Genomic DNA, 24,875 nt, shown 5'->3' on the forward strand with positions numbered 1-24,875 from the left:
GGTGGAACAAACTGGGAAGGTGCTGCAGACATTCTTCTCTCTTCCCTGTGGTTATGCCATTCAGAAGCTGTTGGTGATTCATGGTGACACATTGGAAGAAATCCCTCCTGATCAATCCAGCCACCAGGCTGTAGGAGCAAAGTTGGTCTAGAGGCAAAAGTGAGTGGGCTAGTACAGTTACATCCTACAAAAGGCTTTGTGGTGGAGGATGGAACATGGTGACCCAGATTCTGACATCTAACAAGTTAGCTATTCCTTTCAGCTTTAGTTCATCACAACATCCAGACAGTATGCCATGGATGTTCTCAGCCGAGTCATTGATCAAAATGCTGAGCATCCCTGGGCTCTGCTGTGAGCCGGTGGTGAACCCCTGGTAGAAAAAGGAAACTAAAGTCTGTAGTGAAGATCAGGGAACTGCCCAGGGAACGGCTGGTCTGAGGCACAATTGTGGGAGCAGGTGGAGGTTTTCTTCAGACCCCACCTCTGCCTATAAGAATTCTGCTCCCCTCTCCCACCCCATCCCCCGTGTGCTCCCTCCTGCCCACAGTGGCAGACTTCCTTAACCTGCGACTGCACGTCTCTGTCCTGCCTTTCCTCCCATGTCCCTGTGCCACCCTGTCTTTGAAGAAAGATCCTTACTTGGCTTCCTGATGATCTCATGCACAGGACAGTGTCAATGACTGAGTACCCTGAGTGTGTCTTTCATTCAGACTTGCATTTTAATGAGGGAAGTGGCTTAATAATCCCAAGAATTGGCCTAGGATAGGAAAATCTTTATGTTTTAGTAGAATCTGGAGGTGGGGATTGAGGGAAGGGAGAAGTTGGCCATTTAAAAGAGCTCCCCCACTTCCCCTTATATCCTGCTGGACCAGGGTCATACATGAAGTTGAATGAATGTCTAGGCACTATTTTCTGCCCCTGAATTCTCTAAGATATGTCTTCTCCCTTCTCTTCCAGCACCGAGTTAGACAGGGTAGCTAGTGTCGTGGTTACCACCCCAGCCTGGATAGTCCATCTGCTGGCTTAGAACCCTCACTTCACTCCTTACTAAGTAGTTCGATTTTGGCTCTGGGCCTTGGTTTCCTTACCTGGGAAACTGAAATTATAGCAGTGCCTTTCCCATAGGGTTGCATTGAATGAGACGACACACAGCCAGGCCTTGTCTATGGTAAACAGTCAACCAATGTTAGCTACTGTTATAATTCTGTCTTTTTACCCAGTGAACTGAATTTCCTCTCTAAGTGCTTAAAATGTTAAGATGTGTATTTCTTCTTTCCTCTTCTCTCTTTTCCAAATTCCTGGTCACCCTACAGATGCGGTCACTTGTGGCTTCTCTCTTCATCAGGCCCCACCCCCATCACTTTCACTATTTCCCTAGTTTCTCCAGAAACATCAGGTGAATGTCTCCATTACCTCCTGATTTTATATAATTACTCTTTTAAAAAAGTCCTCCTGGCTTCATAAGAATTCAACGTTGGCACTTGGCACTTGCAGCAATTAGTGACATTTAATTTCTCTACTTCGGCATGGAAAACGAGATGATATATGTGGATTTTACACTGGGATAAAAGTTACTCTGGAAGTGAATGAAAGAAAAGTCTTGGCAGAGATAACTTACTTTTTTTTTTTCCTGAATCTTTTTTTTTTTTTTCCAAGAATGACTTCCTTCCTCCCCTGAAATACTTTCCCCCATTACCCAGCCAGAGGGAAGGAAGGAAAGATGCATTGAAAACCATCTGAGATGGGTGGGATATTATAGGTTTGAGGGGGAGACAGCATTAGCTTAAATTATGGAGGTCTTCAACTTCTGGCCTGGTTCCTGAACATTGCATCTTCCTCTTGCCTGTTTCAGTAAATGGCTTCTATTCTCTATATTAGTCATTCTTGTGACAGGCTTCATGATGGCCACAGCCGCTTACAAATGACTTTGCTTTCATAGCCGTTTCCATTCACTGGAGCTGCAAAAGCAGCTATCTCCATGGGGATTTTCCTGAAGGGCGTAACATAGTTTAGAGGGCCATACATATATTTTGCATGTAATTTACATATGATTTGCAGTCTGTTCTAAGGCAATTTCAACTTTGCATGTCTTACCTACTGGCAATCTTTTTCTCCTCTTATTCTTGTATGTGCCCTAAGAACCTGTGTGTCACAGACAGACGGGTAAAGAAGGGCAGACTGGAGCACTAGAAAGAATGAGGGGAAGGGTCAAAAATAGCAGACATCTTCTTGGGATCCAGAAGTGTCCCTGGATCTAGCTAGGATAGCACTTTGTCAAGGTGTGACATCTAGATAGTAGACTTTTCAGTTGCTTTCTGTTTTTTTGCAGTTGTTTTTAAACAGGCATTGTGGCTCCATAAGCATTCTGTGTTGGCAATTCCCAATATCATGCCTATCAAAGCCTCATCTAAGTCCACCTCCTGTTCCCTACCCACAAGTAGGTTAACATTTATGGAGCTGGCTTTTGAGTCTTAGTTGAGGATGTATTCAAATCCAGAGCCCGTGGTGAGATTGTTTTGGAAAGATGTGGTCTCCCTTGCTTCCTTGAGCCCCCCTTTTCCAGCCCATGTCTTGTCTTTCATCTTCCCATGAACATCAGGCCCAGAATAAATGCCAAACTCCAAACCCAGCCGGGTGCTCGTCCCAGGGCCGGCTGTGTGGCCTGGGGGGCTGCTGCTGCCCCTCCACTTCTGAGGTTGATAAGAAAGATGATCTTCATTTTTCCCCCTTCCTTATCAACCACATGCATAACACACACCCAACATAGATTCCTTTTCCTTCCTTACTAATTATATCCTTCTCAGTTAAGATTTTTTGAGGAGTATATTCTGTATCTATATCGGAAAGCCATATAGTTCCTTTTTCCTTTTTGAATGTAGAATTTTATTTTAATGTTGAATGTGCAAAAAAAAAAATGAACCTCCAGGATATCTTAATATCCCCCATCTCTCCCAGGTTAAAACTTAGTGTTCCAGCCCCTTTTTCTTTGAAGATTCATTTATGTACACAGGCACAGACCCTCTCTTCTGTGAAAAGGAGGGGACACACCCTAACATTTGCCCTAACTTTCTCACAGACCTTAGTCCTACATTGTTAAATGCACCCTAGACATTTTTGCTTGAGTGGTTCTTCTGTTTATTCAACTCATCATGCCTAAAACAGAACTCATTATTGCCCTCACTCCAAATCCATCTCCCAACCCCATCCCGCCTTCCTATTTCTGACCATGCTTCACTCAGTCTCCCATCCCTTCCCTCCCTGAAGCATCTCATCAGTCACCCAAAGCCTGATGAATCCTCTTTTTCCCTTTTCCTTCCCTCTCCCATGATACTTATTTAGGCCTTTTGCTTATGACTGATCTTTCTGCCTCCATCTCTTTTCCCTCTAATCTATCCTGTCCACACCATCGCCAAAACAATCTTCCTCAGCATCATTTCCCCTGGGTCATTTTCCTGCCCATGAACCCTCAATGTCTCCCATCAGCTGCAAGGTCAAGCAAGTCCATTTTCCTTAGCCTTGAAGCTCAATGTCTTCATACAGTAGTTCCATACTCTGAGCCTTAAGATCACCTTGCACTTCTTCCTTGTACCAACTATTTATATGTGTATTATTTGTATAGCAGGTATTACAAACCTACCACATGCCTGGCAGTGTCCTAGGTGCTTCTGGAAAGTTGAACGGGAAAGGCCTTACAAATGCACTTTGTGGTCTGCGGAGCTGGTGGTGTTACTTGGAATGTCCTACATCTGTCTAAATCCTAAACCATCTTTCAAGGCCTATTTCAAAACCCACTTTTCTCCAGAAACCTTTTCTGTGCACCCAGCCCCCTCCTCACAGTCCTACTGTCCTTATTGTCTGAATTCATGCTTTGACACTTAGCAATTACCCACTCATTGATTGCTCATTCACTCATCAAACACGTACTGAACACCTACTCTGTGTTAGGCACTGTGCTAGGTGTGGCCTCACACATTAGTATATTTTTATAACATAATAAAAATAACAACAATAACCCTTATATAGCCCTTACCATGTGCAGGCACAGCTTTACATATATTCATTTATGTAATCCTCAAAACAACCTATGAATTTGGCATTATTATCTAAATTTTACAGATACATAAATCAAGGCACAGAGATGCTTAGCAACTTTACTGGGTTACAAGCCAGAAAGTAACAAAAGTAGGAGTCAAATCGGGCTCTGAAGTCCTTGATCTTAACCCCTCCACTGCCAGGTGCCAGTATCTATATCACATGCACGTTTGTGTGAATATAGACACATGCACACTTTCTCAGATTCTACCATACCGTGGCCATCTACCATACTTGTTTGTATCTCCACTACCTTTTCCAGTGTTTGCATATCGTAGGTACTTCAATCATTTGCTTGATTGATTGTTGGTTCTTCCACTCACTCTGTGGGGGGGGGGGGGGCATGACATTTTTAGCAGCAAGTAGGAGTGTTTTGGGACGGGAGGGGGAAGGAATAGAATTTCAGAATAGCCCTGGACACTCTGGAATTCTTGGTTTCCAGTTCTTAACTCTGCCAGCTTTAAGGATAAGTTTGTTCCGGAGATGATACTGATGTAAAACCTCTGGAAAGTGGGATAAAACACCCTGCTCAAAAAGCAAAACAAACTCAAACCATGTTATGGTTACTTTCCTGGTACACTTATTCATGTCCACTTTGCTTCATTGCCTGTAAAACCGAAATTTTGATATCAGGATCCCAGATCCGCATTCTTGGCCTAATGTTTCTATTTAAGATTTTTATAAACTGAAGAATATGAACATTTTATTCGTGTTGCAATACTGCAACTACATATGTAGCTTAATAAAACCTGATAAGTACATATTTGAATTTTAAAAACACAGGTGGTGGGTTATTTGCATTTTAAAAGGATTCTTCCTTTTACAAAAGGATCCACTGCAGGGTTCCGTTAAACATCCAATTCCTCTTGGTGCATTTATCATACTATTTAATTTACCAAAATTTGATTTATATGCCGCTCTGAAGGGGTAGCTCTCAAGTTCGAGTGAGCATGGAATCAGTTGGGCAACTTGTTTAAGATTCAGATCTTTCCGCCAACTCCTCCCCAAGATTCTAATTCATCAGGTCTGGGGTGGGGCTCAGGATCTTCATTATTAATAAGCATCCCCAGGTGGTCAGTGAAATACACTTTGGAAACACTGCTTTGAAGAAACACACGTAGCAAGGAGATGGGGCACACCTTTAAAGGGCTTCTCCAGGGCTCTGAATATCCTCTGACTAGCAAGTATCTCACTTACTCTTCATTTGGTAAATTTTTGAAATATATATTTGGGTCAAATAAAGATTATTTCACTTCTTTTCTCCTCACTCCTTCTCCTAGCTACCAAACATCTTTAATCACAGCTGTAAAATGTTTCTCCTTTCATTTTTAAATTTAAAAAAATTTTAAATTTTTTTCTCCCAGCTTTACTGAGCTATAATTGACATATAACGTTGTCATCGTGTTGATTTCATACATTTGTGTATTGCAAAATGATTACCACCATAACATTAGCTAACACCTCCAACCTGTCACATAATTACCATTTCTTTTTTGTGGTGAGAACATTTAAGATCTACTCTTTTAGCAAGTTTCAAGTATACAATACAGTGTTATTGTCCTTTCATTTTTAACCCCCTATTTCACTCAAGTATTTCCTTGGATCTTCCTTATTCTCATTTATTAATGCTGACAACCCTCCTGTGAATAGTCGCCTTCTGAATTCACACACCTGTTCTGTTCCTGTTCCCCTTTCCACATACCCCACCTGCCTGCTCCACACCCCCCTCCCACCCCCTTAGTGCTCTTGTTCTGGATGCTGAAGGCTATGGCTTGGTCAAGAAACATCAGGCATTTTAGGAATAGACACTTCTGCAGAGGTTTCTCTTAGCCAAATCTAGGGCCATTTGTTCTTTCTACCTACTATCCTCTCCAAAAAAAGACCAAAAATTAATTTTTTTTAAACAAAACAAATCATGAGAATGACTTGCTTTGGCATGATTCCATTCCTCCATGAGTATTAATCTGAGGCCTCGGGAAATGAATGCCAGAAATGTGCATTTAAAATATGATTATAGTTTAATGAAATTCATTTAAAGAATAGACTCCTTGACATTTATGGCACATGTATCTATGTATTTAATATATCATTGATCTTTCAAAAGAGAGTTTCTTGACCCATATTTTGCCTCTGATTACTTTGCAAATCTCTAGTAATCTCTAAAAGCATTTAGAAATTTCCATACTTTGGAGATTTTTCTCCTTTATTAATCTCCTATATCCCTGAATTTCACTCCAGGTAAATGTTCTCTGGAGTGATCTGGATTTTGTCAACTATCTCCAATAATAATAAAAGCAATGGAAGAGCAAATAATGGGTGCCATTGGTTACTGATTGGAAATCTTTTAATAGATTTATCAGGGCTTATGATTCCCTTGAAGTAATGAGCTCTTAATAGCCTTGTTTGACTTCCATAAGAACATAGCCAGAGGTTGTGTATTCATTTATTGGGACATTGTGTACCTTCTTTAACCCATTCAGTGCTGGGCTAGACCACCCTGATCAAGGCTGAGGGACTTTCTGGGAAAAGATGGTGGTGGAGAAGCAATGGAGGGAAGGGGTATGGTGGTCACTGGGCTAAGAGGAGGGTGATACAGGATGTCGTTTCAGGTTGTCGAAGCAACTCTTGCAAGCAGAAACTCATTTGGTGTGTTCAGTACCATTCAGCTTTTGTAGAAAAGAATACTGTATCTAGAAAAAAAAGTTGGATGGTAATCTCTGGGATTACACCTGATTTTTTTTCCTGAGTTTTCTAAAGTTTCCACAGTGACCATGTATTACTATTAAAAATAATTTAAAAGAAAGAAAACTACTTTACCTAGCATCTTGATTCTCTTTCCCAAGGGACCTACTCTTTAATAGATTTATCTCAAATCCTACCTCTTGTATAGAACAATGGTAAAAGGAGAGTTTTCATGATGAGGCCCATGGCAGTTCAGCAAACAAGACTGTCCTTGCACCAGAGAGCCAGCCTTTCTGCCCTGTGGCAGGAAGGCTGGCGTGTCAGTGCTAGTTGCATGCTCTTGAGTGTGTATATATGACCCTCCACCCCTCCTTCCACTCAAGAATTAAGAGAAAATTGCATTGCATGTGGAATTTTAACTTTGTCTTCTTTCTTTTTCCCTTTCCCTTCCCCCTCCTCCTCCCCTTCTCCCCTCTTTTCCTTCCTCAAGGCCTCTCCCACCTCATGATGAGTGAACAAGGTAGGTGCTTTGTGCTCGTGGTGCTGCAGCTGCCCAAATTGCTTGCCTTCGTGCCTCTGGCTGGTCGCTCAGAGCATCATCATCACTGGCAGGCCATTTGCTGCCTGTCCCTCCTGCTGTGGGCCAGACGGGCAGCAGGTCCACCCTGTGGTGGGGGGCACCTTTCCTCGTGCATCCTGGTTTCCCGCCCCCACCATCCCCTTGGCTTCTCCATTCTGCACCACCATTTGTCATCTTGGGCGCTGGGCCTGCCGGGCTGCCTTGGAGAGGGAAGCATGAAACAAGGCATGACGGCAGCGATAATGGGGGTGAATGAAGCTAATTTCAGAGCAACAGAGCGGTTAACTCCCTCCTGCTCCTCCCCAGGCCCCACGCTGGGGCCCCGGGCTTGGGGAGGGGAGCTGGGCTTCTCTCTGAATTTCATTCTTAGTAAAGGTTTGCTTTTTGTCTTCCCCTCCATCCCACTGCCCATTTTAATGATTTTCAGCCCCTCATGGTCAAAGGAAGTCCTCGGGGGTTTGACTGTTTCCAGTTTTGTATAAAAGCAAAAACCACCTAAAGTACATGCTAATATCCTCATGGCAGGATTCTAACTCATTATACACCCTGAAGAAAACTGCATATAAAGATCTGTAAATTCAGCATCTGCAACCTAAAATATTCAAATATGCAGAGAATGAACTGTGCAGGAAATTCAGCTCGGCTAAGCACAGGGTGGGCTGTGAATGAAGCCTTTTTCTCCTAAATAAAAATTTTCCACATTATCAGCCTAAATCAGGATTCGACAACTAAGCCTACTTAAAATTGTCTTTCCCTTCACTGTTCAATTGCGACTATTGTGTTTCTTCTGAGCCTTGGGATGATTGCAAGATTGACCTACCTGCCTTGCCTTGACACTGAAAGGCTGTACTTTAATTTCTCTTGTCTGTTTCCTTTCAAAATATACATGGGACTCAGTGCCTCTTTTGCAGGACCAAAAAAAAAAAAAAAAACGGGAATGCAGGGTACTTCCATGTTCTCCTTTTTTCTTGATCTTTTGAGGAGTGTGGGGCAGCACTGAAGGGCCACTCCCTGTTCTCTACTCCCTTACATTGGATCCATCAGGGTTGCCATAAAAGGGAGTATGATCAGATCTAGGAGCCACCCAGGCTGAGAGAAGTTTGTTTATGGTGTCCACATAGCCCGAGAGCTGAGCACTTGAGGACATCCTGACTTGATAAGGCAGGGTAAGGAGGAAGCACACGTTTCCAATAGAAGTGTATCATCCAGACTTGAGCCAAGGTCCACGATGTGGTCTCTGGACATTTCAATGAAGACATGGTCTGGTGTAGAGCAGATATCAAAGAACAGAGCTGAAGGGAGGAGGTCAGCTGTGTTCTCCACTGTTAGATGAGGTTCCAGAAGAGGCTGGGATGAAGCCACTCTATTCTTGTAGGCGAGAGAGGGAAGTTATCTGCCAGCAGTGGGTAACTATGAAGTGGATATGAGTAGGGGATGCACTAGATGTTGACCCAGTGTCCAGGTAGTTTGAGAGAGTTAAGCACATCTCCATGAATTAGGAGGACCTGAGCTCTATGAATTGCTGGAATTTGATGGCCCAACTTTGATACAAGTTACACCAGAAAAGGCAGGCCCTCAGAGTCCTGATAAAAAGACCCCTTCTCCATTCTTTTGCCTTATTCCCCCAGCTGCCCTTGAGGAGTCCTCCCAGCTATTACAGTGGCTTGGAGGTCTGAGTGCTTCATATGGCTGATGTCATAGGGTAGAGTCCAGGCAGATGGGCTGGGCTGGTGGGGACTTTACTCTTGTTTTGGCTTATTTCAGACTCACTGATGCAGCACAGGTATTTTGGAGGGCTAAATCCCAACATTGGTATAAAAGCATTTGGAGAACTTGTATTGTATACCTTACCCACTTTTTCACCCCCTGCTCAACTTCTCTTGGGCACCCAGCATTGATGTGTACGTGAGTAGAGAATTCAGACACACCCATGTACACTTGCCCTGGGCGTAAGTCGGGTATCTTCTAGAAAAAGAGTCTTTAGGCAATGAAATAATGACAGACAGATATTGTGAATTCCTCTTTGGAGAGGTTTTCAAGAAAGGATGCAGAATTCTTCCGGGTGGTCCGTGTCACTAAGGTTTTAAGTTGCAACTTGCAGTTTAATCTTTTTTTAAGAAGGTCCTTTGACTGCATTCTGCTTCCTCTCATTCTTTCCCATTTCCCACCCCCTTGTCCATTCTTGCCCTTTGTGATGATTCCTTACAAAACCAACTCTACTTCCCACCAATTCACCTTATTCCTTCAACATGAAAGAAAGAGATTTCTGTCTGGTTTCCACTGAATCTCCAGAAGTTGTTTTTGATGCCCATAAAAATGTGTGGAAATACTTATGTATGCTGTGTGTGTATCACTTATACATGTATGTTACATTCTTGGTCCTCGTGACTCATATTAATGTTGGGAAAAAAAACAAGAGAACGTAGCTTCTCTGAGACTTTCCCTAACCAATTTTAGATTGGTTAAGTGCGTGCGATTTCACATCCATGTGGCTATGCAGTGCTGTTGCATGCAGACTTGGTCATGTTTCTAAGGATGAGACTGAGGAGAAACGAATGGGAAAAAGCTTAAACACAAAACGGATGGAAGCAGCCTTGCTGGGCACCCTGTTTACGGCTTAAGCTTCACATTGTGCATTTGTTTTGCGCTGCCTTCTCAAGCTGCTGTAGTGCTGTTGCTGTTACTGTTGTGGGTTTTTGTTATGTGTGTTACATTTCTTTGTGTGTCTGCAGTGTGCTGATGTTTTATTCTCCCTGCTCTCTCTCTCTTTGTCTCTCTCTCGCCGCCTCCATGGTGGACACCATGCTTCCTCTACTTAATTGGACCTTCCACTTCATTTCTGTAGGTAGAAGTAAAGGTAGAGATCATTTTATTTTTATGGTTGTAACTATCAATCTGCCTTCTGAATGTTCGTGTATCCAAGGGGAATTGTTGATTCTGATGAATATAGTCCAGATTATAACTTAGTGCTTTTTACAACAACTAAAAATACATAAATAAAAAGCCAGTGCTCTCGTTTCCCTTCAATACACTTCATGTTCAGTGGTTGGGGATCTTTCCAACTTGGTATGCCTGCATCTAAATCCAGGATAAGCCTTATCCATTATGGTGTGCTGTTTCTAGAAGGAACGGGGGACTCCGAAAATGATTATGCAGTGTGGGGAAAGTATGTTTTACTCAAAGACAGGGTATTCTAAGATCCCCTCCCAAGAAATGTATTGAGGGAACGTGGGGTTTGTGAAATGATGTGCCGTTGTTTGTGTTACTTGAAACTGACTGAATTCGGGGATAATATTTGTGAGGGAAGGATGAGAGTTGAGAAAGGGGAGAGGGTTGGTGAATTGCTTGAAATTTTATTTAATGTGAAATTTGGGGGATATTTAATTATTGCTCTTTTATCTTCTGTGTGATATTTCCTGTTGTTTTGGAGTGGAGATTTTCTGACTGGGGGTGATGGGCTAAGAACGGTAGGACTGCAGGTGTGGAAGAACAAAGGAATGATAATGTATTACATCGTAAGGAGAAAGTGGAGAAAGAGATACCACTGGATTTTAACTTACAAAGTCAACCTTTTTCCAGGTAGGCAGGGAAAAGGAGAGGCGCAGGGCAAGCGGGCTTGCTCCAGTGGTCTGACGTGCCTTTCAGTGCTTCACACCTTTGGTAGCACAACTCGCTCCTCCATTCCTAATCGAAGCTGTCAGAGACCCAAGCCTGGAGAACCTGCCTCACCAGCTCAAATTGGGATTAGCTGTTCAGGAGTGAAGGGAGAGGTTAACTGATAAATTATAAATATGCATCTGCATCCACTTCTCCCCTCTCCCCTCCTAACTCTCCAGCCCCTATCTCTGTGAAGCTGTGTGCTGCTCCTTCCTGCAAAAATTGGCAAATAACAGGAGTAGGAAATATGAATTCTGGCTTGAGGATGTTGAAGAAAGAAGGGGCTGACAAGTTATTGCAAATCCTGATTTGATGACTAGTCTGTGAACTGGCCATCTCTCGTTTGAGTTTCATGCTTTTCTGGATTTTAAAAAAATCCAGTTGGAACTGTTAGAAGCAGTTCGGTCCTTTCCACTTTGGGGATGGTTGATTGCCTGTTCCTTTTATGCTAATGACAGGTGGGTTTATTCTCTGAATTCTGTCATCTGGGAGCCCTTACCCTATTATGGGCTTGGTACCTTTGCAAGGAGGTGGGAAAAGGGGAAGAGGAGGAGGAATGATGATGGAAAGGGTGTGTCTGGCTGCCCCCTCCACTTCTGTACTTACTCTAGTCAACCAGAGGCTGCCCTGCAATCTCCTCATAGGCAAAGACACCAGGACTCTACCTTTCTGAAACTTATGGTACTGTGGCACCTGTCCCTCCTCCTACCAGCTTCCATGAGAATACATTAGTCAGTCTATCTTCCTCCCTTCCTCCCCCACCCCCCCACCAACTTCCTCCTTTTCTTTCCCCAGTCTCCTAAAACATCCCATAAGACAGATGGTTTTAGGTTTTGCACATGGGTATCTTACTTTCTCTCTCTGGCCACTGCTGCTAACACTGGTTGAGGGCTTTCTATGGGCCAGCCATTCTGCCACATGCTTTATCCACCTTATCACACTTAATCCTCACAACTATTTTATGAGGTGGGTGATGGCGTTATCCTTGCTTTATGGATGCGTAGAACAAGGCTCAGAGTTACATAACTTGTCAGATGGCTACTAAGTGGAAATGAAACCCAGAATCTGAGCACCCAACCACGACTTTATATTGCCTTTCTTGGATATCCAAGAATGACCTCCAGGTTCCTGGCACTGACCAGTCTCAAGTTTCAGCCCGCCACTTTGCATTCTCTGTAACATGTGTCCATTTAAATGTTCCCAGTACTGTCATCTCAGTATGTCCAAGTCAACCTTCACACCATCTGGCTACAAACCAGCTTCCCTTTGTAACATCCCTATTTTTGTTAATGGTGCCCCCATCCTCCTCATCATCTGGGCTTGAAACCCAGCATTGCTTTCTATCCTTCTTCCTGAACTTTTCTATTCCCAGGTGAACAGTTGAGAGAGCTTGTTGAGATTCTCCTCCGCGTGCCTCCTGCATCTCTGTTGTCAGCACCCTAGTTCAGTTCCCAGTTAGCCCTTATTAGATAATTGCCACAGCCTAATTGGTCTCCCTGCCTCTGTTCTCTTCCAGCCTGTCCAGTAACTGAGAACTGCTTAAGTTCTTCTGTCCACCAAATGGAGCGCAGGATTAGCTATCTCGCTTTCAAAGCTGTCCCTAATGTGACCCTGTTTACTTTAACCTTCTCCCCTGTTAATCTTAGAAGCAAAATTGCAGCCAAATAGAATACCAGATAACCTTACCGGACCTTTCCTTGTCTCCTAGCTTTACTTATTCTGTTTCTGTCCTCTATGATAGCTCCTCCTCACTGAAATCATACATAGATTTCATTTCCTAGTTGATGCTATTCTTGAATGTTCCATTCAGAGATGAGCTCTTCTTCCCTGTATCTCTCTGATATTTTATATTAAAGGTATTTGGGAATTGGGCCACTTTCCTCTACTAGACTGCAAGAATGTTGAAGACAAACATATTTATTTGTTAATGTCCAGATGTGTCTAGCAAAGCAGGTGGCACGTGGAAGGGACTCTAAATCCCTAATCCTTCTTATCCTGCTGTCAGTCATCTTCCTAAAAGTGAAAATAAAGCAAAATTAAAATTAAATCGGATCGTGTAGCTTATCTGTTCAAAAGCTTTCGATGGATTCTCATCGTATAATGTCAATGTGCCTTCTCGGATTTATTTTCTACAGTACTGTGGCCCACTCCCCACTCTCACCCATGACAGCCTCTGTGTCTCCAAGGGTCAAGAACTCTCCATCCCTGAATCCACATTATGGATTTCTGCCTTCAGGCTTTTGCTCCAGCTCTACCCTCTTTCTTGAATGCCCTTGGATCACTCTTCTTCCCCTTTTTGTCCTTTGAGGCCCAAGCCTCCTGGGTCTGCCAGACTGTGCTTCTCTTGTAAAGTACCTGTGCCAAACTGCCTTGAATCAGATTTACTCGTGTGTTTCAGTCACCTCTCTCCTTAAAGGGAAAATGTGGTATCTTGGCCATTTCTGTCACCCACACTGTGACTTAGCTCAGTATTTTGTCCAGAGTTGTGCACCAACCTGTACCCTTTATCGTCATCCTCATTACCCCAACTAACTGAGCAAAGGAGCTGCAGTGGATCACGGATTGAGGCTGGATGCCCTGGCTCCAGTTCCATCCTCACCTTGGCCTTCTCTTGGCCCTAGGTGCGCAAGTGAGAGAGGGAAGTGGTCATAGATTACACCAGAATAAAAGTGAGAAAGGTCTTTGGATTTATTCTTAGAAGCTTGTCAGAGCAAAGAATGCCTCAGATTTTGTTATTCTTTTAAAGCTGAGTGATGAAGCAGTAAACTCTTAGTGGGAAGAATTGTGAGGTTAAATCTACAAAACCAAGTGGGCTATTTAGGGTATAAGGATAACCACAACATTCAGGAGGCCGTTGGACTACATTGGGTCAAAAGCAAATGTGACATTACCTAGAAGCGGCTGACCAAAGGAGTTCTTCAGCAACCAGCCGTGCTCAGCGTTTTTGACTTGATTTTGACAGCCTTCGTTTAAGTGTTTAGAGTGTTTTGGTTCCCTTCCCTTTTTTCTTGTTGATTTGGGGACTGTGCATTCTGGGTTAGATTACCAAATACTTTCCCTTGAAACTGAACTTGGAGTAGGTGTTGCAGACTCAAGTGCCTACAGAGACTTGATAGCTTTCATCAAATAGCAGGTCTTGTAGTAGGAAAATTCAAGTGTAAGATCAACAATAGGGAGTGGTGGGGACTGTGGCAAACTGGAGAACACAAATCTTGCCAAGGGCAGTAGCCTCTACTCTGCTCTAGCTGATTGCTGCCATACAAGAATGCATGCCCAGTGTCACCAGATCCTTTAGATAAGCCAGAAGTAGATTTTATAGAAATGTCAGCTTATGGCATCTTTCTCTCTCTCTATGTTATGTATGCAAACACACACACTCACATACACACACAGATGCCAAGAGATTCATCCCATGAGCCACAGGTTTTTAACCTTTGGCTTGAGGAGAGAGGAGAAGTAAAATATTCCTTCAAGATTTCTTGCTGAATGTCAATAGTGGGAGGTAGTTACTGGCAACATGCTTGATTGAATTTCTCTTTACTTACAGCAGTGATCAGGGCATAAGGAATCCTTCCTACTCTTGGTGCTACTGGCAGGGAGCCTGATCTGTGAGTTGGATGAAGTTGGATTTGTAGAGTGGGGTGGGCATGTGTGAGAAGGGTATGGAGAATGCTGGGAATGACCAAGAAGAGAAGTAACTGACATCTTCAACAATTGCCAAGAACTGGCATGATTTTTAAATAGTAAAGATGGCGGGGGCACTTAATTCCTTTTTCCTTTTTCTCTACAGAACTCTTTATCTACTGGACTAGATAGTGTTGACCCTAAGATTTACTTTAATCTATCAGAATTTAGAGACCCTTTCCAATTTATTTGTATATATTTTTTCCCATGTAGATTTGTTCATTGGCCTTCTAATGCTGGACTAATCAACACTGGCCAAACTGGAAAGAGACAATCAAGCTACGTGAACTTGAACATGACTTCATGTAGATTGGGTTTAGTTGATAATAACATTAAGAAAGCTGATTTGAGGAGTTGAGCCCCCTCTTGTCCCTGCTAGGAGTTGAGAACCCTGCAAATAAGTTACTGCTTTGATAGCCAACTGTTTATGCAAACTAGTAAATGCAATGCCAGCTACTAATTATGAAAATAAACTCATCTGTGCTCTATAAATATCTAATTATGATAAAATAGGGGCAAAATTACATTTCTATCTCTTGCCTCATCTGTTTCTCATCCACCACTGGTTTGTCCTCTTGACAATGAATAAAATCACTTTGTTTTTTTAAAGAAGCCCGTTTCTCATGTTTTTTTCCTTCTAACGTTTGAAAGTCTGCAGGAGGAAAATAGACTTACTTTAAACATAAAACATAAAATTGCCTGATTTTAACAACTCTGCTTTTGACAGTGACATCTTTAAAATGGTGCTTTAGAAATATGAAAAGTATTTTTTTTCCTTTTCTTGTTTAGAAAATTTTCATTGGATACTGAAGACATTCTTTTAGAAGAGTTGCTCCTTGGAGCATTTTTAAAAATGTGTAAATGTGGGGCCAGTCATTATGGCCCCGTGGTTAAAGTTCGGCGCACTCCACTCTAGCGACCCGAGTTCAGTTCCTGGGTGTGGAACTACGCCACTCCTCTGTCAGCAGCCATGCTGTGGTGGCAGCTCACAGAGAAGAACTAGAGGGACCTACAACTAGAATATACAACTATATATTGGGACTTTGGGGAAGAGAAATAAAAAAAAGGAAGATTGATAACAGATGTTAGCACAGGGTGAATTTTTCCCAGTAACAACAAAAAAGAAAAAAAAATGTGTAAGTGTGAACAGTAGATTTATTAGTAAAAGGTATGATGGATCAAAAGGATGTTTCAATTAAGTTTCAATTGACAATATGTGAAGTAAAATATTTCTCAGATTTCTAAACAATTATTTCCTTCTCAATTATCAATTAGAGTTTATTGATTATGCACAGATTTTTATGTGTGTATATGTATCATAAAACACTTTCTCCTTGAAGGTCAATAATGATCTACTTGTACAGATGTTTGCTTATCAAGGCAAGTTGGTTAATCTTAGAGGAAATATAAATTTCAACTGTAAATCTATGTGTGTACACATATAAACCTGACTTTGATAACATCTACAGGTAAAGGATGTTTTGAATTAAATTGTATTGCCTTAATGATGCATCTAATTTATAAAGAATTCAAAAGAGCAGTTTCATGGAAAAATATTTAATAAGAGAACAAGCAAGGAGCATTTCCTCATGTGCTTAGGCTTGTACACACCATGGTCTGTTTCTCAGATGTGTAGGGCAGTGTATGTGTATCTGAATATAGGTACAATTTGTCCAAATACGTATGAATAGGTTTATCCTGGTTGAGTATGGTATCACATATGCCTTCCATTTGTAGTGTGCTGAAAATAATACTTTCCAGTGTGATGTGCATCTGAGTTCACCAGATTCTCTACTTTAACGTTCAAAAAGCAATCTTTATTCAGCATTCAACAAATATTGACAGAGAGCCAATGATGTGCCAGGCCAGGTGCTAGGTTTTGGGTATACAGGGTTGACCAGGGAAATAATATAGGCCCTACCTTCTGACATCTCACCGACAGTTAACAGGAATTTGAAAATGGCTTTCAAATGTAACAACTACCTTTCCTCCTAAAGTCTTAAATAAACTCTATTTTCAACTTATTAATGTATATGCATTTTTGAATTAATTTTATTCATTTATTTTAAAGGGAAACTATCAGGTAATAATTCAGTTATTCAAATCACCAAACTTTTAATGTCTCAGAATCAGAAAAAAGAATATGCTTTGTGACTATGTAGGGATTTTTTCATTTATTTGTTTATTTTTATTGAAGGATAGTATACATAGTATAAAATATATGAAATCCACACTCTTAAGCACATGGCTTAAATATTTTTTAACCTATATATGCTCATGTAAATACTATCCAGATCAAGATATGAAAGGTGTCCATCGTCCAGAAGGGTCCATTGTGCTACTTTCTGCCATTTACTTTTAAAAAACACGTTTATTCTCCCCACTCCCTCCAAAACTGTGCGTATCCATGTAGTAATCTACAGGCCGCCTCCGGGGTGCTTTAATTTTCATTAGGAAGGATTAACCTTGCGAGAGAAGGAGACACTGTGGTTTTCACTATGTGTAAATGGAGGCAAAAATGTTGCCCTCTGATGAGGTGTAGCTTTGCCCTGTTTTTGATGATGCTCAGGTTTCCCTCTGCACAAAGAGAATATCTAATTGATATCATTAGGTTTTTCTCTTTTTTCTTAAGGCATTTAGTGGCAAGTGGAACAGCAGAGGTAGAAAAGCCCATATGCTTTGTAAAAAGCCAGACTAATAACACTTTTTGATGGATGTCTGATTTTAAAAGTGCTGCATCTTTCATTAAAATTTACATGTAAAATAAGGGCAGACGCAGTGACAGGAAAGCTAATGCAACTAGCACATCTTGACATAATAACAATCAGAAGAAACTGGAGATCCCAGATGGCAGCTTGGCCTTTGCCATCCTTTTAATAAGCTACTAACTGCTAATTATTTCACTCTTTTGGGCAAGTTAATTTACTGTTGACTCTTAAAGAGATACTGCTCTTTTTTCCCCATGCCACACAAAACAGAGCCCTTTCAACGGGAGCTGTGGCAAGTGCTTCCGTGCAAGTTGGAAGCTTTGCAGCCGGTTGTAACAATAATGGCAAGTATTGGGGTGGAAAATGTCACTTAATAAACAGTATTTTCTTGGATTCTTTGAGTATAGAACATTTAAAAAAATTCGTTTGGCTAAAGATCCGTTGTGTGTGCATGTGTGCGTGTAACAGCCATAGATCAAACAGCCAATATGGGGAGAAGATCCGATTTTGGAGCCTCTTTGAGAGTGAAAGAACAGCTGCCTTTTAAATGGTTGCTAATTCCAACAATTAATGCTGTTTTGTGAGTGTGTGATTTTCTGTGATGGTGGTTAGGAGGGATGATGGTGGGTAATAGCGCATTTCCTAAGCTTTATGGTAATGTAGCCAAGTAAAGACCAGAGTACTGGGGGAGAACCAGCTCCCACAGGTTCTAGACCCCTTTTAAATGAAAAGCCTGCAAAGCATGCCTTTTTCTTACTTCGACTTCCTTAGGAGATTTTATATTTTAGCACAGACGCAGATTATTAAATGTGTCGATGTGCAAGTGAGCTTGGATGCAACAGGAGGGAGTGTTTGGAAAAGAACCTTGTTTGCAATGAGCTGTCTCACAATCAAAATATTTACTTAAAGATAAGCTAATGACTGTGCCTTGCAAATGCCTGCAGACCCATTATTGAAATGAGAGTCAGTACTTTGGCTTGGTACCATTCAAAAATAAATTGCAAACCTCAAATGCTAGTGTGTGTGTGTGTCTTACACTTCTCCCAAAACAAAATAAATGTGTATCAAACAACAAACAAAGGTGGAAAAATCTCTCAATCCATTTTCTTGAAATATTTAAACTGAAGTTAATGTGTTACTATGATCAGTTGCTCCTTCTTGTCACTGTTAAAAATTGCTAAATGGCTTAAAATATTCGTTGAAAAACACATTCTCCAATTATTGGTGATATCTCTGAACATGAACTTGATAATGTGAGTTTTGTAGTCCAATATCATATCTATAGTGACTTGGGTGTTATGCAGTTGGTGGGAAGACTGTTGAACTCAATCAAATACTAGACATTTGCTTTTGTTTAAGTCTAGAGGAACTGGAGATGTTTCAAATGTTATATTTGTTTAAAATTAATGTATCACCTGGTTTCAAGATAGCCCCAAGAAAAAGTATATGTGCCTGCAAGTTTGGGGAAGTTTTGTCATCTTTCAGAATCTGGTATTGTATAGCATGTTCAGCCAGATTGCCATCTTCCAAAGGTTTTTGAGAAATGCTAATAACGTTTCAAGAAAAAAAGTACTGGGAAAAATAAGTTCTCAAAAAAAAAGGTTTAAAACAAAATTAAACAGGTTTTTTTCTGACTGTAGGACTTCTCAGAGCCTTTGTTATGACAGTGCAAATTATGACTCTCTAAGAAAGAAAATGTAGTTTTCAAAGTTACCCGAATTTATTTGACATGAAATCCTTTTTTGTGATTTACATTTTGGATGAGAATAGCTAGAATTAAAACTAGTTTTCAGTTGAAAGACTTTGGACAGGATAATTCTAAAGTCTTTTCCAAGTCTAATAATATAAGTTGTAATGTCTCTAGAATTTGAAAGAGGAATTTGGATTGGCTTCACTCAAGAATCCTTTTAACTACATTTTCTATTTTGATTGGGAATAGTTTTTTGGATGGGTTAGTTTCAATAGGGAAATTACTGCTTCCTGGTAAAATACATAACACAGATGTTAAAAGAACTGCAGTTTTAAAGATACCAGTCTTATTAAAACACTTTCAGTTTGTACTACCTAAGCACGTAAGTGGATATCCATATAGTGTGTGTAAACAATGCTTCTGATAATGGCCTGCTTAACTCTAGGAAGAGCTGATCTCGGCATAAGATGAAAAAATTACTAGGAACTTTAAGTTTTTCTTGCTTTGAAATTTGGAGTAGGTTAATGGTCATTTTGGTTATTTCTCCACTGTATATCTAAGGTCATTTATCCTCTCTCTCTGAGAGTTTCGCTATCAATGGCTTTTTTCCAGACAGTGAGCATGTAGGTGGAAGAAATTCTTCCTGGTAAGAATTACTTGTACTTTGTTTAGAAATCATTGGCTCAGCTAAGGATTTTGTGGGCTCTCTTGTTGCCAGGCTGAGGACTTTGTCCTATTTATGTGCTGTCCGTTCAGTATGAAGGGCTGCCATTGATCCATCTGTAATAGACCATTTGCCTGGGGCTATTAATCTGGTAGTTTGCTAAGCCAGCCACACTCTCCCTTGTTTCCCCAAGTGACCAATAATAGGCATTTCCAAATGTCTTGGCCAAAATTGTTATGGGTGAGATTCCCAGTTCTAAACTAACTGATCTAGGAGGCAATTGAGCCTGGAACACCAGATATCCAGGTGCAAATAATTCTAATGCAGGGTCAGCATGTGTCATAAAAAGAGCACTGAGATAAATCTTAGAAGAGCCAGTTCAGGGTACTGAGGAAGAAAACATGGTAGATTAGAGCAGTGATGTTAGTGTTTGACATTTAGAAGCCATATAACCTTGGTAAACCTCATTATCCTAGTAAGTTAAATGGGAACAATAATACCACCCACTTCACAAGGCTGCTGGGAACCCTTGAGACAATGTATATAAAAGGCTTGTGTTAGAGCTTGGATCTAACATTAAAAAAATTGGTGATCATGAACATTAACAACAAGCACTAGTTACCATCCTCATAAGTACATTTTGTCAATATCAACATAGATCTTGGAATTTTGGACAAGTTAATCAATCTTTTTGACCTTCCATGTCTTTATCTATAAAATGCCTACTTGGTAGATTTGTTTGTGTAATAATTGATATAATGCAGGTAAAAGTGCTGTGCAATTTAAAAGGGCACTGCACAATGTTAAGGAATTAGTAGTCCGTGAGAATATAAGTTCCAAAATCAGGGGCAATATCTGTGTGGTTCCACATGGTATATCTGGTGCCTGGTGCATAGTGGAAACGACTCAGTGAATACTTTTTGAATGGGTGCTAGGAATCACTGAGCTATAACTCTTAGCAGAGTTCAGTACCATGGACAGACCCAAACTTCCCTGGGATCCGTTATCCTTTGAATAGGAGGTCTTCTGGCACCTCCATTGCAAGAAGGAACCATTGGCCTCTTCCTCTAGGGCTTCCCATAATAAGAAAAGTAAGCCTGATAAAGCCTGTTTGTTCTTTAGGTCTTTGATGGATGTGTTTGCTCTTTTTGTGTGCACAAAGAGCTATGGGATTTCCTATGTTACTTGATGAAACTATATGAGCCATGAAGAGAACAAAAACATTTAGCTAAGAGTTACTTAAAAAAAAATGCTGATTTGCCTCCCCAAATCTTAGGAGCATATAATTTCAGAGCTCAAAGGGAACTTAGAATTCTTTTAGTTTGTCCAACTGTAATTTTGTGGATGACAAAATATATGCTGAGAGGGCGTAAGTACTGTGTTTGTCACTACAGTGATAATACATAGCGTTGTTGGGATTGAAACTTCTGACTCTCAAAGCTATTTTCTTTCCCCTCCCACCAAGTTGCCTCTAAGATGCAACCAAGTTGTCGTAGTCATCTTCACCGCATGAGTGGCATTTGTTGTAGATCATCCACAGGCTGCTGAGATCATTACTGATAATGACATATAAGAAAGATTCTGGAAATATCAGAGTGGGAGCATTCTAAACAAGGTTGTCTCTCAAATTACTTGACTATGCTGAGAATGATGCAACCCCAACTTTTGAAGTTGTCAGTGAATTACTCTGACTTTCGTGACTTTATAATGCTTTGTACCACTTATGGACTTACCCTGTTGACTGCTTTGTCTTGACTATAGTAAGATGTTGACTTAGAAAACCTTTTAAATCCGTTTTTTTTTCTTTTTTTTACAGTCCTATGTTGACAGTTTATAAGAGAGTGGATGCCTGTGAGAAAATTCACTTGGAACTAACTTTCAAACTGTTACTTAATCATTTTTCCACTTCCTTTCTTCCTTTAAGAATAGTTCAGTAATTTTATTTACATTTTATTAACTAAATTATTTTTTCTCAAGTAAGAATGTATTCATCTTTAAGTGAACATCATTCCTTTGTTTTCTATTAAAAATAATTTTCTCCTTCAAGTTTTGCCGTGGATCTGATGGGTTAAGTTTAGTGCCTTTCCATGAGGCAACTTTGGGGGATGCTGATCAGCACATGAAATCAGTTCTTAAATTGTTGCAAAATTGCCTTCCTTCAGACTATTTTGATCACAAGGGCTCTCAAGTGTCAAAGTCATTTGGAGAACTAGAGAGATAAAATGCATGAGCACTAAGCTTTTTTTCCAGGATAGAATAAATAAATGTGTTCTACTACGTGCTCAGCTTTGATAGTGATTTGTTAAAAGGAAAAAAGAAAGGCGATGATATTAAATATTTACAAGAGTGATTTAGCTGTATTATCTTGTGCTCTGCATCTCTGTTTAATAGTGAAATCAGCTACTGTTGAAATAAATGCCATTAAACCAGTGGTAGTGTGAAGGTCACTGCCTAGGCAAGGTTAAAGTAATTTGTGGAGAATAATGATTTTTGTCAACTTTCCAGATCCCTTCCTGTTTTTGTCGGCTTCCCTCCAAAAATAATAGGAAAAAACTACATTTGAGGATTCACAAGCTCACTTTCTCTCTTGCATTCTTTATGTCCTTTCTGGCCAACCCAGTAGCTGGAAGCCTTTTATGAATTTTTTTGTTTCATCCATTTAGTGGACAGAGACAGGACTGTTCTCCCTAGAGTTGAGCCCTTGCATTTCTGTTTGCTGGCTCTTCTGTTGTTCCTTTCTTGGCAGTTTGATTTAGAGGTGAGGACCTGTGCCTCTTTTTTCTTGGAAATGGTTTATCTTGTCTGAAATGATCCTTAAGTTTCTCCACCAGCTCCCCTTCTACCTAAAGCAAAGATTTTTTTTTTTAACTTTAGTTCTCATATCTCTTTAAAGAATCTCCGAATTATTGCATGGCATTGTCCCCATTTCACGGACAAGAAAGCAGGAACCTAAGGTTACAAAACCAATGACAGAACTAGTAGTGGAAGCAAGATCATCTTAGTTTTGCCTGACCCCAAAGCCTAAGCTGATTCCACATTCCATACTATCACTTCAGTTAATTTTATTGACCTCAGTTTTCTCGTCTGTAAAATGGGGGTAATAATGCATTGCTATAATATATTCTTAATAAGACATAAATAATATTACATATAATGTGTTATAAATAGTACATTATTTTACTTTTGGTAAAATTGAGAAGTAAATGAACTAACAAATGTTAAGCGCATAATAAGGTCTCTGGCTCTTGCTACAATTTTAATAAATAATATGTTCCCTCCACTCTTGACAGGAACAATAAAGTATAATTGAATTTAATAAGCATTGAGCACAAGGGATACACAAAATGAATAAAAATTAGTCTTTGTTCTTAAGCAGCTCACAATATAGTAGGAGGAAAATACCTATATAATGAATTCCAAAGTCTATTCCTATTGTTTTTCTCTTGTCTCGGGCTTCGTATAAAATGCTACTTAAAATGTGAGAGCCTTTGTCTGGGGGAAAGTAGTTTCCCGTGTGGTTGAGATATTATACTGACATTGCTGTGGCAGCTGTTTGTCACTAGCTTCCTAACTAGTCTGTGTTTACTTGATCCATCCGAAAGTCCAGAGAGTAGGTTGGGGACAGGATAAAACAGAGACGTACAGGGAGGTAGTGGTGTGTATTAGGGTAGGCTAACTGCTATGACAAACTATTGTCAAATCTCATGGGCTTAACACTAACAAAAGTTTCTTGCTCACCCCACAGTTTGCAGTGCAGATTGGTGGATAGTGAAGGAGAGATCTCTGCTCCACACGGTCATTCAGGCAGCTTCCATCCTGTGGCTTTGTCATTTTCTAGAACCTCATCCTTCACTACATTCATCTGGCAGATGAAAAGACAGAGAAAACAAGAGATTGGAGAATATTTTTTTAAAGGGTCAAGGCTGGAAGTAGGGTGTGCCACTTATTATTGGCCAGAACTCAATCACATGATCCCATCTAATTGCAAAGGAGGTTGGGAATTGTAATTCAGCTCTGTGCCCAGGAGGAAAGGGAAAGGGGTTTTGTGGATATGATGGCAGTCTCTGCCCCAATGGGTGAGTTGTGTTCTATTCTTGCATCATCTAGTGTCGTGCCTGTTAGTTTTCTTCAGCTTACCTTTTTTCAGACAAATAAAAAGGCCTCCATGGTTTCTATGAGATAGAGGACCCTTGCCCATTCCTTTTCCTATAATATACAAGCACCCATATCTCATTTTAAATAAGATTCTACAGGGTTATAGTAATATTTCTCAAAGTTTCAAGAATAACTGAGGGAACTTGTGAAACTAAAGACTTTTAGTTCCTGCCTTAGAACCACAGAATCTTCAGGTCTAAGTGATTCTTATCATCAGGCAAGTTTGGGGCACACTGTGTTTATTCCAAAGAATAAAGCAAACCAAAAAGGAAGTGTATGAGACTCTATTAAAAGTATTTTGTTGTATTTTATACAGTTTCAAACAAGTTTTGCATTTACCTTAGCTTATAAATCTGTTTGTTAAAGATGAATTTTTGTTGTAATTTTTTTCTTAAGGGATTTAATCTCAATCTTACATCCCTAAACCAAAAGCTAGAAGTGTGGTTGGGATCTTAGCCTGAGTTGGTGGAGTGGAGCCAAATGCCTGACTCAATAGAGTTTTATTTTATTCTGATCACTAGATAAGAACTTCTCAGCATCTTTTTTCCCTCTTCATCACCTAACAAGGGACACCCTTGATGAAGAGACTTCTTGTTACATTAAGACAAAAAATAGTCCATGTTTGATAGGCCTTCTTAATATTTGTGCTTGACTTGTGAAGAGTTAAATGAAGGCAATCCATTTGAGTTTTTAGATGTGTATTATCTTACTCTAGTCTAAGTATAGGAAATATTAAAATCACTGTATTTTGAAATGTAGTCCCTTCCTATAAAGCTGTGCTTTTATTTATCCCTCATGGAGAGCAGTTGGCTGTGTTGTCCTTCTGGAATAGATGTCAGAGTGTGGATAATTCTGGGCTTGTGATTTTTTTCTTCTATTTTATCTGCCTCTTTTGGTGTCTTTGTGTGCAAGTCTATGATTACCATTGAGTTTTTTTTCCTAAATGCCAGCGATTATCTCACA

At 40.4% G+C, this 24,875-nt stretch overlaps 1 protein-coding gene across 1 annotated transcript in view; it reads left to right on the forward strand.

The window, feature by feature from the left end:
* NRXN3 (neurexin 3) overlaps positions 1 to 24,875 on the forward strand; it is a 1,439,365-nt gene that overhangs the window by 42,435 nt on the left and 1,372,055 nt on the right. The window contains exons 3-4 of the mRNA XM_046647541.1: positions 7,265 to 7,294; positions 10,200 to 10,211. Of these exons, the coding sequence (XP_046503497.1) occupies positions 7,265 to 7,294; positions 10,200 to 10,211 (42 nt within the window). The remainder of the gene's footprint in view (positions 1 to 7,264; positions 7,295 to 10,199; positions 10,212 to 24,875) is intronic.

This window comes from Equus quagga, chromosome 20, assembly GCF_021613505.1.
Source record: "Equus quagga isolate Etosha38 chromosome 20, UCLA_HA_Equagga_1.0, whole genome shotgun sequence".
NCBI classification, from domain to species: Eukaryota; Metazoa; Chordata; class Mammalia; order Perissodactyla; family Equidae; genus Equus; species Equus quagga.